Genomic DNA, 16,007 nt, shown 5'->3' on the forward strand with positions numbered 1-16,007 from the left:
CTAGCACTTAGACACTTTTTGATTCTTACTTGTACCAAGAAAACTGCTACAAAGCTTATACTAAACGGTTTTCTCTAAGCTATAAATCTCTCTACAACCTCTCAAGTTCTTCTCACACCTCTCTCTCTTCCAAATCATCTTCCTTTTATCGTGCTTAGGCACCAAGGGCTTCCACATGACCCAGCTGCTTGCTCTAGTCGATCCAAAACGCTAAACGCCAGTTGTTGTTGCTTGCTTTAGCTGTTGCAGACTGCAGAGCGTGACTTACTGCTTTTGTATACACGCGACAATAAGCCCTTAGAGGATAGACAATGCTCTTGTTCTTCTATTTTAAGCAATCGCCATTTTCCCATGTATGTGGTCCCAAAAGTATGTTCACCTCAGTTCAAAAATAGTCAATGCAGTTAACTTCCTTTTGTTACCATTGGGTCATTCAAACAAAGAACAGACTTGCTCATCAAGACATTGTCTCCACAAGAACTAACCCAGATTGGGAAATCACGATCCGTTCAATTGCGTGGAACCAGAGAGGCAAAGTGGATTTAATTCTAGCTTGTCTGGCATTACAAGCTATGATCTATGGCATTTGGAGAGAGGAATGGAAGACGCCACCAACGCCCTTCTCTCGCTCCGCTATTCTCCTCACCTCACACATGATATTGACCAGTGGCGGAGGGAGCATGTTGGGAAGGGGTGCAATTGAACCAGGTGAAATTCAAATTTTTTTTATAAATATTTGTATTTTTTATGTAAAAATTAGATATAATATTAATAGTTTAGCTAAATGACCTCCGTAAAATTTGTTTATAATATATTATAAATTAAAATTGACCCCGTAAAATTTTTTTCTAGCTCCGCCACTGATATTTACAGAGATATCCGCTCCTGAATCGTCTCAGCAAGCAGATGATTCAGAATTATTACACCGTCGGCAAAGTGCTGGAAGCATTCCCCACCACTGATCGACATTCTTCCAAAATGCATAAAAATCTCTTTGCTTCTTTACTCCTGCTCTGCTTCTATGTTGGTCCGAATCGTCCGATGCAAGTTTATTGTTTCAACCAGGTTATTTTACTCTCCTTGTAAATATCTTCCTTTTGTTGATTGATTAATATTACATTTCAGCAAAAATAAAATAAAAAGAGTTAGAGACAGGAATTGGCCATTTTCCGATCATCTAATGTTGAAATATGTTGATAGTATACGTAAGAGGAACAATATCTTTAGATTTTAAATCTAAGCTTAATATATTCTGAACTTTGGCGCCTAAACCATATATGTTAAATTTCTCTTTCCAGAACTTATGTTTTCATTGATTTAGAACTGTTTTTAGCACTGAGAATTCTTCATAAAATTGGTTTTTAAAGCCTGAAGATTAGTGCAAAAGCTTTCCCACTTTCCTGTTTCAGCATTGTTCAGGAATTTCTTACAATATTTGGAAGACTTGTTCTTTGATCAGGTTCTTCTATATATTTCAGCTTTGGTCAAAAAGAAAAACTCCAAAAAGCACTAAATTTTACCATATCATGATCATGATAATAATCATGTGGTTCAGCTAGTAGCTTAAAGCTGTAATCCACCGGAATATGAGGCTCTTGGTTTAACGGTGAATGCAATCTCCCGAGAAGCAGATGCTTCTGATTCCACCTTGAAAGGTACCTCAAATTGAACGGACTGGTACAAGCAAACCTCGTCTTCTTTGCAATAGTACACCTGAAAACACAACTTTCATAAAATATCTTTGCAAAACATAAAAGCATACTAAAACTGTTTAAAAATACTAAAACTGTTTTGTTTTAGTTTCAGCTGAATCAAAGATACATAAACAAACCTTGCAACTGATTTTTCCAACAGAAGCCGAAGTTGAAGACTGTCTAAACTGAAGCATCGTCGAACCTTCAGGGCTGAGATTTCCTTCAAATGGATCGACCGTTACTGCGTTTTCAGGCTCAACATCAACTACAAACTTACTCCGCGCTTCCTGTTCACAACAAGCAGTGTGTATAAGAAATTAAGAGAGACCAAAAATGTATATATAAACAGGATAGGAAGAAGAGATGGACCTTAGAGAAATGGTAACCATCTGGTAATGAGATTTTAAGAGTCAAATTTCCTTCACGAGATGTAACAGCATCCACTGTAACAATCTTTGTATCGGCCGAGGCACGTTTCCTCAAACGTTTCAAGGATTTCGTCTTTGGCATTGGCGGTTGGACGCCGTTTAACTCCAACGTAAAGATTTTAGGGTCTTCTTCCTTGTTCAAATCTATGTATCGGATTAGACTATTGTTTGTATCCGCCACGAAAAGCCTCCCTGAAAACATAATAGGCAAACCAAATTTGCACTTGATCATTCCTCATTAATAATGGTTACCAATTAAAATTGTGTTACCGTTTTCAGTTAGAGCAAGTCCTGCAGGCTCTGAAAGCTGCAACAAACATTGGTAGTTTTTTTTTTGTTAAAGTACAAAACAGACCATTAATTGATTAACGTACAAGATTGTAGTAAACCTAGATCAGACCTGAGCAACCATAACCTTCCCATCTTTGAAACCGGCTTTTCCTGTGCCAGCGAGAGTCACAACACGTTTGGTCACAGGGTCCAGCTTCTTAATCTACACATCAAAAGTTTATAGTTAAGATATAGCACTGAGATAAGATCTTGTAACAGTCAAGAATCGGTGCGATCCATATAATATATTGACGATTGTTTTCTTGGATTTTCCAAATGAAGTTACCTTGTGGTTATAGCTATCAGTTAGATATATTTGACCGTCCTTTGCGCATAGCACACCTAACGGATGTTGCAGGAGAACTTCTGCTCCCACGCCGTCATTGTCTCCAAACTGTTCAAGACTTAGCCTGTGTTAGAGACTGATATAGCTAGAGATGACCATTCAAATTTGTAAAGTCAGTAACAAATGCCAATGAATAGTCAAGATAGATGCTTAAATTTATTACAATACCTTGAAAAGATTCTCAGAGAAATAAGGATCTCCACCAGCAAGCAATCTTGATCCTCCGGTTTGAAGATCAAGGGCACGAATAGAACTGCTCTCGCTATCAGCGATATAAGCTTCCTTTAAATCTAATAGTCACATTACGCCCATCGAACTCATTTTTTTCTATTAGCTTTGAAAGAATTAAAGAGACGAGTGTCAAGTTAATAGTGATTACCAGGGCCTAACGAGATTCCCGAAGGCTGAGCAAATGATGTCGTCTGAGGGCTGCATCAACAAGAAAAACAAGCATAAAGAAAAGCAAACAGTGTGCAAGTAATTCAACAGTGAATTTATACATACGTAGAACCATTGAGGTTTCTTTCATAGCCGTTTCCACTGAAAACTTTGGTAACACCATCAAGCACATTGTATTCCCAAATCTGGTGCGTACCCGCCATTGCAACATAGACCTTCTCATTCACCGGCTCAAAGCATACATCCCAAGGAGAATTCAAAAGCTGATATATTCAAAATCCAAAACGTTTACTCCGGAGTAGTTCAGAGTCGATAAGTTAACAGTTCAAAACCGATGTTCCGAATCAAGTTTCTTGCCTGTGAGGTTCCCTTTCTTCCACCTTGGTAGTCTGAGCCTTTAGTTCCATTACCAGCCAGAGTCTGTACTCTCTCGTTGACAAAGTCAATCTCCCTAGGAAGAACAATAAATGAGATTCCAACACAGCATGTCTACACCAACAATTTGAGATTCTTGGACATAAATCTATGCATACCTCAAAGCATGATTTTCAGTGTCGGCAACATAAAGAAGATTCTTTTTTGCATTATAAGCAAGTCCCTGAAAAAAAATACAATCATGTATACAAGAACAAAGCTATGGTTTGAAGACACATTGAAGAACAATTTATATAAAGTGAGACTGTTAATAAGTACCTGAGGACGATTGAATGCAGCTTCTTCAAAGGAACCATCACGGAAACCTTCTTCTCCGGTACTGCCAATTTGGACGATGAAATTTCCATCAAGATCAGTTACGATCTGAAATCACCGTATAAATGTTGATATCAGACAACAAGAAGAGATAACAAGGGTTACATAAAGAGTCTCAAGGACATACAATCCGGTTATGGTTACTGTCTGAGATAAATAGCCGGTTGTTAAGTGTATCAATCGCCAACTTCCCTGGGAATTTCAATGGAGACGCGGCCAAGCGCGGATCGTTATCTTTCTCCAAACGTGTAGGAAGTGGAGTACTGTCTAAGACATTCTTCTCACCATAATACTTTAGAGCTGCTGCCACCAAGTCATCAAGATCCTTAAAAGAAAAGCATCAATAAACAGATAATGAGTATTTTGGTGAACAAAATTATTATATAGTTCAGTTTTTAGCATTCCAAAGTTGAAAACAAAAACAAATCAACCTGAGATTCTTGGTTTTCTTTAAGGTTATATATACGTATGTTAGTTATTATAAACTTAGGGATGAGAGAAAAAATGGAATAACAAAGAGATGAGGATGTTACTTTCCGGTGACCTTCTCCGGCGATCTGTGCTATGAGTTTACCGTTTGGTGAGACAACAGCAAATGTCGGCCACGAGTTAATGCCTAGCTCTCTCCACATATACATGTCTCCATCATTCACAACCTTCAATGTGAGAGCATAACTACTTAAGCGATTACGCCGATAATTAATGAATAATGGTTATAAAAGACAACTTTGAAGGATAAATGCAAATGATAAATTCAACAAAGAAGGGGAATAATAAACGCTAAACCATGTAATTCACAAAGAAAGGACAATCTACACTGGTTGCATCAAACATGCGAAAATGATGCAAAATTCTGACCAGCTAAACTCTTTCCAATAAAGAAATGTGATCTCATAAATACAAATGCACCAGAACAGTCAGTTCACAAACAAAGCGAAGTCCAGGAATTGGCAAGTAACCAGTTTCACAAATAACGAAATATTCAAAATATGGAACATGGAATTTACCGGGTGAGTGATTTCGTAGCGTAGAACTGCATTTCGTATGGCTTCTAAGTCCTTCTCATTGTCGAACTTAGCCGAGTGCACACCCACAACGGTAAACTGCGAAAGAAAGAAAAAACAATGGCGAATCATAGGTTCAAGCGTTGTTCATCCCTAGTGAAATTTGAAGTTCGTGCAGATCCATATAAGAGCACAGAAACTGTAAAAGACTCACTGGCATGTCCTTGTACTTCTTCTCAAGAAACGCTAGATCCGGTAATACGTGCATACAGTTTATGCAGCAGTAGGTCCAAAAATCAAGTATAACCACTTTCCCTTTCAAATCCTGCTCACAAATTTCACAAGTTATTAAGAAGCATGTGTTGCTCCCTGTTATCACTCAAGAGCTCACATGGAAAAAAACAAACCAGAGAATTTACAAAAGTCTATAAACAAAAATCTATGTAATCCACTCTTCACATAAATTAAAATGAGAATTTACCCGGCGAAGCTGGAGAGGGGCAGTGTTTAGCCAATCGAGTTTAGACGGGAATTCTGGCACTACTGTAGCTGTTTTCCTAGAAATAAAAATAAGAAAAACAGAACTATTGAGGAACAGAGGATCATCAAACAAGAAGATCATCCCCAACTTCTTTTTACTTGTGATAATTTTCCATTTTGTATCTATAATACCAATAAATGATAATCCTTTTTCGATGAGAGAAGAAGCAAACTCTTGCATTGCCATTTATATTAGACTGAATTATTATCAAATAGTTATTCGTACTTGCTCTCTAGATCAGCAATGTATTCCACAAACTGTTGGACTCTGTTGAATCCACCTACAATGTACGACCAAAACCAGGATTCAGTAGCGATGAAACTTTATAGAATGTTCTGTAGACAACTTCTCTTGTAAGAAAGTCATTTTTCTGGCCCTAGGCATGTTCGTTTTTTAGCCATAGATGTTTTATAATGTATTAAACATGTCGATTTGTTCAGCTTAGTGCAATTGCAAAGCTAACTACTGAAAACATTTGTGTAAGTTTGCAAAGACCATATAATTATTCAAGAGAACTGAGTATTGGTTATAAGAAGGCTGTAAATAAAGTTTATCTTAAAAAGTCTGGTGGAAATTCTGACAAGAGGCCAAACCTTGGTTCTGTGTAAAAGAAGGGCTTTTTGCTCCGACAAATGCGTTCCACAAAGCTTTCGGAGAAGCATATTGCATTGCCTATACATAAAAAAAGCAACTCCATAACATAAATATATATATATATATAAAGCTTTGACAACAAAGAAGATGTTCTTGAATGTAGGCTTTCAGGTTTACCTTCCAGTTGGTAGCGGCGAAGTAAACACAAGAAAGAGCAATTCCAAGACTCCCGTACCTCAGTATATCTCGACGAGAACCCTGAAACCTGTTGGAAATTTTCATCTGCAATCTCTAGTATATGAAATTTTCCACATGCCAAATCATTTATCCAATCTTGTATGATGAAACCAGTCAATGAGTAGAATGTTTCTTTCTTTCTTCATAGATTTTACTGTCTCAACGTTTACTTAATGTCCATGAGATACATTCATGGACTTTTAAGTAGTGCGACTCAATATTAATATCGTAGAACTAAAACAGGGGGGCTCTAGAGGTTTTTGCATACTATAAACATAAACCCTATTCTTGATGCTCAGTTACAAACAACGTACATGAAGAATATGAGTATGACTGATAACAAGAGGACTTCTACTTGTTTTTTATTGTGTGTTTAATGAACCTTTCTTACCCGTAGCCGTTGGTTTTGTCACTGACAGTTTTCTCTTCGAGTATACTTGCAGAATTTCCTGCGGAAGCACTTAAGCTCTCAGTTCTATGGGGCTGCAATCTTATGAGTACTCAAGTATGTAAAACAAAAAGGTTGAAATTATGTAAGCTACTATGAACTTGATGAAGAATTATAGGCAAGAGATAACTACAGTATAAATGAATGTCTGCAGTGTCAAATTTGATATGATAAATGTAATCTCATTACAAAGAAAGCCCCTGTATTTAGATTTTCTTTCTTTCAAAAGGATAAACAAGAGATAAAGACACGAACAATGTTTTTGCAGCGAATTTCTTTGAGACTACATACTGGTAGAATCTGAGCCACCAGTGAGAATGTCATTGATTGAAATGTTTCCAATATCGTCTCGGATCATTGACGGACCAGCGTCCTTAAGAACTGCTTCGGATAAAGTAGTTTTTACAGCTATGCATCTGCAAAGGAATAAAAATGATCCAAAACCAAAGGTAAGATAACAAGTAGATGGATTTAACAATTACAGAGAGCTACAACTTCTTCATTCTACATTGTGAATAATTTGTAAATTCTTCGGATGAAACAATATGAATAAAGCAAAGTGATGGATTTAACATAAAATGGTAGAGACATCTTGAAGCTACTAATGTTGTATAAAATCAAGCTGAATACAAAATGCTATGAGAAATAACAAAATTTTGACTTGTAGTAACATTTTGCCTCATTCTGACACACATAAGCAAAAATACCTCATGTTTGCAGCTTGTGCAGCCTGGACTCCGGCAAGTGCATCTTCAATAACAACACACTACAAAATTTGTACAAAAGACATCAATTGTGTAATAGCTCTATCGACAAAACAAGTATCCGATCTATAACTCTGTAAGGCTGGTACAAGAAGTACTCTTTTACTCTACTTGATTTTTAGCTTCTAGAATGTGCAATTTATACAACTAATTATGTTGTTGGCGCAATTATAACTATCTTAACAGTAACGGATCCTTTCTCTAAGGCACGCTTTGTTCAACTATTCCACGAGACTTCTTAGAGACTACAAATGGACTTAAGAGAGTAAAATCTGAATCATGAGATACGGTTTTCCATCAATATATTTCGGTTATATCCATGACTATTACCTCGCTTGTCGGCACACCCAAGTTCTTTGAAGCAGCCAAGAAAATATCTGGAGCTGGTTTCAAATTCTCAAAGGCATCTGCTGAAACAATGGCGTCAAACCTGAAAAGTTAACATCAACAGACATTAAATTTAAACATGGAACCTGAAAAGCAGCAGAAACATCTCAAAATACATAAAGAGAAGATAATTAGGATATGATTACACAAGAGATCAGAGGTTGTTATAGTCTTACATGGTTAGAGACAAACCAGCAGCTTTCAGGTTTGCATCAACTTTGATACGGTCGGCGCTAGATGCAACAGCAACTTTAAGACCTCTGTTCTTACACTGTTTCAAAGAGTTTCACAAAAAATCATAATCACCAGAGCCAAAAACTATAATTGTGGCTACAACTTCAGTTTTTTTCCACACCTCGGTAACAAGCTCTAGTGCTCCTGGAAATCCAATCCCAGATTCTGGCTTTGCGTACTATAAATCGGTAGAAGAATATAAAAGTTACATAAAGTCAAACACAAAGAAGCATGACTTTTGGTCACATTCTCTTTCAAGAACATCAAAGAAACTTTCTTTATCAATCCTTAATGTAAAGTTGATTACTCTCCTAATGAATTCTAACCAAGAAGCATGAATATATCAATCTTCTATTATTAAACTCGATAGAGCATTTACCTTATCGAGATAAATCTCGAAGAACCTCTTCTTAGCTGCATCAGGATCAAATCCTTTTACTCCTTTGACGGAAGCAACACCTCCCAAGAACTTGGCTTCACCTGTGAATTGCCAAATCAAATAAATTGATTATCATCTTAAACGCTCATTGAAATCAAATCATTCTCTACTCATTAGACCTTAAAGTGACCAAATTTTGGAGAGGATGACATATTAATTTTGACAATTCGAGAGTGACCGGTTAAATGTGGTGATTTTTTGTTTTTCTTTCTTTTTGAATTGAGTGTAAAATTTATTCAACAAAAAAACTCATTTCTTAATGAAATTCGAGAAACAACATCAGAAATTTGGAATCATCAACATAAAAACCAGTTCAAATTTCATAAACGAAGAGCCAAAATTGGAAATTGAAATCTGTATTTACCTGTTCCCATAAAAGGAACGAAATCATCCACGGTGACTTCAACACCCATCTCTGTGAAAACATCGACGGCGGCGCGTCTGGAAAGATCCTCACTGTTGCAAAGCACACCGTCCATATCGAATAGCACCGCCGATACTTTTCCCCAATCCTCCGCCGCAACTGTCGCCGGAGGACTCTCCGCTGCCACACTCATTTTCCAAGACGCCGTTTTGCTCAGATAAACTCCGATTTTTGAGCGAAATCCAGAGGATGAAGAGGCTCTTAGTGTGGATTTTGATCTTATTGGAATCAGCGAAGAAGAGAATCTCCTTGATTGCGAGAACATTGAAGGTGGAGAAGAGAGGGAGTAGAGTTTCAAAGCCATTTTTTTGTTTTTGTGTTTTTTCTTCTTCATTTTTGTTTTTTCGGAGTCATTTTTAAACCGATAGTCTAATTTTAAGTGGCGGGTGTTAATTTATCCAAAGGAGGACGAAATAACCCTCATATCTTTTCGCATATAAAAATGGTTAGATTAGCAGAGGACGACGATGAAATTTAACTTCTTGGTTTTGCTTTTGTGATACGAACCTGGAACCAGCGGACGATCCATGGGTCGAGCAGCCAGACGAAACGCGGGACGAGAAACAAGACCTGATAGAGAATCTGACCGTGCCAAATGGACCGATGACACGATCATGTATTAAGAAGCTATCATTGGCTGTTTGGAGGTTATGTACGACCTACGAGTCCAATACTCGGACGTTACACCAAACGCTTAGGCTGTAACGCTGCTGACTTATTCGATCGGTATAATTCTTTAATATTCTTTTTTCTTGTACTCAAGTTTGTCCCAATAGGTTTATGGGATGGAATTTTAATGAGGTTAAAGGCTACGCCCAACTCATTGATCGTGGTTTGTTGGTGGATCGTTATATGGTTTGGAAGGCAAAGGATCACTCGCGGAGAGAACCGAAGAGTCAGTCAAGGGGAGTCGAGTGGTCATTCAACTGTTTTAAATGCTATCATTTATTTTTTATGTCTTTTTTCTTTTGCACTTCTTTTCGCCTCTATATAAAAACCAGACTCTTATGTATTTTCATTCACTTCTTTTTTTTATCAAATTTTCGAGATTTTTCTTGTTTTTTCTGAGTTTTTCTTTCATATGTAGTTAGCCTTGAAAGTTTCATAGGTTTATCGAGTTCAATCCATAGAATTCGACGCAGCCTCTATCTCATCTAGTTTCCGATTTCGTTCAAAGTAGTTTAGGGACAACAGAATTTTCGAGACTTGTCTCACGCCTGTTCATCATTTACCCGCGAAATCTCAAACTCGGTGTAATTATTCTCTCATTCTTGATCTGTTTCCGCGAATTGGGCCTAAGGAATTTTGAAATAATCTTTCACGCTTTAGCATCTCTCCAAGCAACGTTCCTGACCGAGTTTCTTTCAACCTCAACCGATCAAGCAAATGCAATTTCTTAGGAGGATCGTATCATTTTGCCCTTATATCTCGAGATCGTATCTAATGTTTTTAAGTTCACTTCACCTTAGTCGCCATAAATGGTCTTTAAGTCTGAAAATTCGATCATTATATTCAATCACATTAGTTCACTAGTTTGAATGAGTATTTGGTGTTGTCAAAGTTGGCATTTGGTCTTCTCTAACCGCAAACTTGCACCTTGGTAGACCATACAGCTTGGCTCATAATCTCAACTCTTCATTTCACCTTATCTAAACTCGTTGGCTACATCGGGCTAGACTGCTTAATATGCCAAATTTTTTTGCCTGAGTTTTTTCCCCACATTTATCCTTCTAATCGATTACTGTAGGTCATCTTATTAGATGTATAAATAGGACTTGCTTAGCATCATTGTAATATGGTCTTGAATTACTATAACTTTCTTCTCATCAAAAGTTTTTGATCTCAACAAGTTTGAGCTCCGAGCACACGCTATCGAACTCGTGAGCCCATGATCAAATCCTATTAACGGTGCATTAGTTGGTATCAGAGACAAAACGGTCCTATCATCATCATGCTTCCCAAGAAGACAATTCAGCAAAACTTAATCACCCCCACACAAGTCAAGTCACAGCCATACATCATATTCTATGCAATATAACATCATGAGATAAAAGCACATAACAATTACATAAGACCGTTTTCATACATCATATTCTATGTTTATTTACATACACTTGATTATTATAACAAAAACGCACAAATCTATATATCGGTTCGTTATACCATACCTATGTTGCTCCATTACTATTATTTACAAGAACCATATTATTTTCTGTCACAAACTTTAGTAACGGCTTGAATAAGCACTTAGCCTTTGATGGCCTTGTAGCATCGGAGGCTGCACAATGGAAGATTTGATTCTGAATCTCTGTATTTGTATGGGTTGGTACATTCTGGACCCGCGCATCTCTCCCGAGGTGGAGGATAGCTGCCTCGTTAAATCTCCAAATCAAAAAAATTGTATGCAAAAACATAACATTATGAGCTAATCCAAGTTTGTGTTAATAAAACCATATACCTGTGAGGTCCAGAGTTGAATATAGCTGGTAATCCAAGTTCTTCTGGGAAGGTTACAACGGTTCTTGAAGGACCCATCACCCACTTCACCGTGTCTGATCTACGGGCAAACGAGTCTGCAGCTTTCTCCTGCATAAAAACAGAAAATGGTTTATACAGTCATGAACCAAAAGAAACAAATACAAATGATCTTTCCACAGTTTTTATACCTTAGCCTTCTCTTCTTGGCGTTTCTTTATCTTATCTTCCTTCTTTTTTCTGCTAGAGTCTTGGCCAAGGATCTTCCTGATTGCTTCAGCCTACCAATGTGAGAAAGATTATGTAAGCTTTGATTTTAACCACATGCCAACTGAAACGAAAATCAGGACCAAACCTCTGACTCTCTAGCTGCTTTTTCAACTTGCAGTTTACGTCTCTGTGCAGCCTCAGCTTTCTTTAGTTGCTGATCACCCTCTAATCCATTTTCTTTCCGCTCTGTAAACAAACAAAACAAGTGAAAAAGCTTTAACTCGGAGAACTATTTGATAAGAACCTAGACTGGAACATAGATTAAGCAAATATATAGCCTATCTATTGTGTGCACAACATTGAATGTCCATAACACCATCACGATTATGATTTTAGTGACTGTCTTGATATATAACAGAAAACGAAGAGCAGGTTAGATGTTTATCAAGCTCACTTCTAGGTGGCGCCGGAGGTAGGCCAAGAGGAAACTCAATGGCATTTCCGCTATGTCCAGAGCGTCGACGAGTAGTCACAGTCATTTCTGGCTTAAGCTCACTAAAACCTTCATCATCTGCTCTTCTTCTAGTTCTCGCGCTCTTGTTTTCTACCCCAACCTCTGCCTCACTCAGAACTTCTTCCTCATCTTCCTTGACATAATCAGCATCGTCAAATGTTTTCACCGTCTTAACCTTCTTGCTTGACTTCTCTGATGTTCCTACGTTTTGTTTCATCACCTTGGAGAGCTTTTTATGTTTTCTGCTCCTTTCTCCATCGTCATCAACATCTTCTTCCACAGTAACAGCTTTAGCCATTTTCACCCTTCTGAGAAACTGAATTTTTTCGTCATCATCATCATCATCAAGACTATCGAGTTCCTCATCAAGAACCCGTCGTTTAGAGATCCGATTGCTTTTACGAATCGGATATGTGTTTGTTTTGCTATCTCGTGTATCATTACATGAATTTGCTTTGCTTGCTGAATCCAACGGTGTCCCTCTTAGTTCAGAAGCACTGTCGGATGCAGATACTGCATTTATAGTTCTTGACGAACCACCGATCTTGAGTTTAACCTTCTTGACGACGGGTAGAACATCAAAACCAGCTCGACGCTCTGATGTGTCTATCGAGTCTTTCTTATTGGAAGGGGCAAGAAACCCTTCAGTGGATGCAGTGCTGTGTCCTCCACCTTGCTTCACTAGGTTGCTTCCTTGGAACGAACCATTTGTTGAACCTTCGTCTGACTCCACCGCTTCTCTCTCTTCCATCTTATTCTCATTCTGCAAACAAAAGGCCAATTCCTACTCATGATTATTCATATAGTAGTAGTAGAAGAAATGAAGATCCACAGTAAGAAGGGACTCAAAAGTTTTCACAATGATTCAAAGGTTTCTTGATTTGGATAGGAAGATAAGAGAAGAAACTGATTACATAAATACTACAGAGTACAGAAGAATGAAGACACAACACTTACTGGGGAAACTAGTCTTGTCCTGTACTACAGAATGAGGTTTGGATTGCAAAAATGTACATATGTTGGTGGTTACTTACATTGTCAGGGATTGGTGTGGATGGCAATGAGGAAGCATCCTGTAACTGCCGTTCATTCCAAGGCCGGCGCAGTGTGGTGCTTCTCTTCTTCCTTGTTGTTGCACTGCTCGTGTTACTGAACCCTATACCTCCGAGACTTGACATAATGGTTTTTTCTCTGACTCAAAAACTGAAGCTGCACATACTGAACGTCCCTAAGATATATTCATCCGCATCAAATGACTAAATTGGAATATCCAACAACAGCCAAATAAGAGAAGGGCTTTAAGCTGTAAGTACAGCTAATTCAGATTCTTAGTAAGGAATATTTTCTTCGCATAACAAGGATGGACAAAGTATTAAAATCTCTTTTGTTTAAGAGGTTAGAATTTCCGACTATGTTCTGTCTATTTTAATAGGTCCTTAACAGACACGCTAGTATAAACGGCAATAAGCTCAATCTAAACTATTTGAAAAAAGATTGAATAATGAAGAATTTCAGCCTTCAATTTACAATTCATGTTCAACAATTCCCAACAAGACTGGAGAGCAAACAAAAGAATCAATCAAAGAAAACCCTTCACATAAGCGAAAACCCAACGCACAATTGGTGAATGATTTGAGTTTCTAACAACAAATCAAAAACTTGATGATTGTAGATTCTTTAAAAGGATCATGTTTTAGAGTCAGAAATCTGGTTGGATTGGTAGTTTGTTTTGAAAAACTTAGTATTCAGAAATTCGGGTTTTAAGTTCCATTTCAACTTCTTAACTTGATCACAGAAAAATGATTTTCTTATACCAAAACAAACTTGGATATCAAATTTGTTTCCCAGTTTCATTGGTTCGATCCAAACAATTGATAAGAAAGACAAAAGCTAACTAAGAAGCCGATTAGATCCAACGACACAATTCGTGAAGGCTTTTTTAAGTTTCTAACAACAAAGGAGCAAAAAATCTGATAGATTCTTGATTCGTTTCAAGAATCATCTTTTAGTCTGAAACCTAGTTGAATCGGTGAATACAGTGAAATAACAAAATCAACACACCCAAAATGTTGGTAATTCAGAGATTCAGGTTTTGTCAGTTTGATTTCAAAATTCTTAACTTTGATCATTAAGGATTAGATTTCGAAATTGTTACGATTCAAAGCAATTGAAAACAAACACACAAAGCTATGTGTACTCCAAACAAAGACAAAACAATTGTTTCGAAGTTGTGTCGATTAAACCAAATTTATTTACCTGGTGGTTTTCTGCGACACCAATCTGATTAGATTCCAAAAGGATCCAAAGTTTTGAGCAATCGAAAGTTGAAATTAGGGTTTATGGTTTATTGTAGTTGACGAAGAACACCAAAAAGTTGTCAAATATCTTTCTGGGTCACACTGACTTCACTCTTTTGTGCTTCTTAGAAGCCTAAGAAAAAAAGTGCGTAGATTAGACGAAACTACGCGGAGTTGGTGGACGTTAGCGTTCACGGACCGGGGTTACCGCCAAAGAGAGGCCTTGTACTTGCACCGTGTCTGTTACATCTACGCCCCAACAGCCTCCACCTCTCTATCAGTACCAGATGAGAGGTGTTCCGGCCCAGTCCAAATGAAAGGTGTTCTAGAAGGTGGTTCCAGATATTGACGTGGCAAGTTGGAGCTTTTAACCTCAGGTTAAGAAATAACCAGGCTTATATTCTGTTGCTAGGTATTTAGTCCGTAACTTGCGCGGACCAAAAAGTTTAAAAAAAAAAATTTAATGCTATAAATTAAAAATAATTAAAACAACTATTTAAAACATAATTTAATTAAGATAAATTCTAGTTTTTCGTTTCCTATTTAACTAAAAAAGTAAACAAAATTCAAAATTAGTTACTTAAAAAATACTTTATAACTGAATAGTCCACAAACTAATTTAATTAAAATAAATTCTAGTTTTTCGTTTCCTACTTTTTCCTCTTTATTATTTTTTTTCTTTTTTCTTCATCATTTTTTCCTTATTCTTCTTTTGTCCATATTTTTTCTTGTTTTTTTTCATGTCTTATTCTTCATTTTTTTTTCTTCCCATATTTCTTATTCAAATTTATCATTCACATTTTTTTTTTTATTTAACACATTCATCTTCTTCGTCTTCTTTTTTTTTTTACGATTTATTCTTCTTCTCCTTATGATTTTTTTTCATATTACGTACTCTTCATACTTTTTATGACTCTATATCTTTTGAGGTTGAGAAAAAAGATAAATACATATTTCAAACTTAAAACTCTCCATAAAAGTGTGTTATATTTATTGTTAGATAAGAAAACTGCATTAACTTTTATAGTTTGCTCCTTTCGAACAATCAAAACTGTTTCGGGGTAATCAACTTTAAAAAAGAACTTAGACATATATACCAAAAAAAAAATTCTCAAAATTTCTTAATTATGCTAATAACAAAAAAAATCAAAAATTAAACAAATATCAAAATAAGACTTTAAGTAAAATGGAGTCTCCACAAAAGAGTTGTGATATTTTCACGGTCAAATATTTGCAGATTTTTGTATATAATTTATCATCGATTTCTTTTACATTGTTGTGCTAGAATATTTATTTGTTACCATATTAAATAATTTTAAAAAATAAAGAAAATACAAAATTAGATGGAATTGAATCCTTCCAACATACAAACTTAAGAAAACTTAGAGTTTTGGCTACTTAAACATAAATTTTACATCTTTTGTGAAACTTAAGCAAGAGAAGCTTTACTCTGATCCAAAAACAACATTTTATAATTAACAGTTCAAACTCA

The 16,007-nt window shown here is 36.6% G+C and overlaps 2 protein-coding genes across 5 annotated transcripts; both read right to left on the bottom strand.

The window, feature by feature from the left end:
* Positions 1-1,375: 1,375 nt before the first annotated feature.
* LOC18010349 (protein SUPPRESSOR OF QUENCHING 1, chloroplastic) lies at positions 1,376-9,440 on the bottom strand. The gene is made up of 28 exons (XM_024159622.1): positions 8,960-9,440; positions 8,536-8,636; positions 8,278-8,334; positions 8,099-8,193; positions 7,866-7,965; positions 7,479-7,537; positions 7,063-7,187; positions 6,715-6,772; positions 6,264-6,351; positions 6,086-6,164; positions 5,718-5,772; positions 5,433-5,508; positions 5,166-5,276; positions 4,955-5,050; positions 4,481-4,603; positions 4,075-4,272; positions 3,891-3,995; positions 3,731-3,795; positions 3,555-3,648; positions 3,303-3,460; positions 3,178-3,227; positions 2,967-3,088; positions 2,739-2,846; positions 2,523-2,615; positions 2,393-2,429; positions 2,064-2,314; positions 1,832-1,981; positions 1,376-1,713 (listed from the first exon to the last, which is right to left on the bottom strand). Exons 1-28 carry the CDS (start codon positions 9,351-9,353, stop codon positions 1,564-1,566), a joined length of 3,198 nt encoding a protein of 1,065 aa, XP_024015390.1. The 5' UTR covers positions 9,354-9,440; the 3' UTR covers positions 1,376-1,563.
* A 1,597-nt stretch (positions 9,441-11,037) lies between these two features.
* LOC18010361 lies at positions 11,038-14,826 on the bottom strand. Of its 4 annotated transcripts, none has more exons than XM_006392360.2 (7): positions 14,475-14,826; positions 13,253-13,446; positions 12,159-12,981; positions 11,850-11,950; positions 11,686-11,775; positions 11,478-11,605; positions 11,038-11,387 (listed from the first exon to the last, which is right to left on the bottom strand). In XM_006392360.2, exons 2-7 carry the CDS (start codon positions 13,394-13,396, stop codon positions 11,267-11,269), a joined length of 1,407 nt encoding a protein of 468 aa, XP_006392422.1. In that variant the 5' UTR covers positions 13,397-13,446; positions 14,475-14,826; the 3' UTR covers positions 11,038-11,266. The 4 variants fall into 4 exon arrangements, with proteins under 4 accessions (XP_006392422.1, XP_024004328.1, XP_024004332.1 ...); XM_024148560.1 differs by having other exon boundaries at positions 12,159-13,002; XM_024148564.1 differs by having other exon boundaries at positions 12,159-13,002; positions 13,253-13,436; positions 14,475-14,776.
* Between the last annotated feature and the right edge of the window lie 1,181 nt (positions 14,827-16,007).

This window comes from Eutrema salsugineum, unplaced genomic scaffold, assembly GCF_000478725.1.
Source record: "Eutrema salsugineum unplaced genomic scaffold, Eutsalg1_0 scaffold_8, whole genome shotgun sequence".
NCBI classification, from domain to species: Eukaryota; Viridiplantae; Streptophyta; class Magnoliopsida; order Brassicales; family Brassicaceae; genus Eutrema; species Eutrema salsugineum.

Coding starts and splice junctions, on each gene's coding strand:
- LOC18010349 (XM_024159622.1), bottom strand. CDS start 9,353: ATGAAGAAGAAAAAACACAAAAACAAAAAAATGGCTTTGAAACTCTAC. Junction 7,538..7,865: donor TGGGTGTGCCGACAAGCGAG/GTAATAGTCATG, acceptor CAAATTTTGTAG/TGTGTTGTTATTGAAGATGC. Junction 6,352..6,714: donor GACAAAACCAACGGCTACGG/GTAAGAAAGGTT, acceptor AATTTCCAACAG/GTTTCAGGGTTCTCGTCGAG.
- LOC18010361 (XM_024148560.1), bottom strand. CDS start 13,396: ATGTCAAGTCTCGGAGGTATAGGGTTCAGTAACACGAGCAGTGCAACA. Junction 11,776..11,849: donor AAGCAGCTAGAGAGTCAGAG/GTTTGGTCCTGA, acceptor TCACATTGGTAG/GCTGAAGCAATCAGGAAGAT. Junction 11,388..11,477: donor TTCAACTCTGGACCTCACAG/GTATATGGTTTT, acceptor TTAACGAGGCAG/CTATCCTCCACCTCGGGAGA.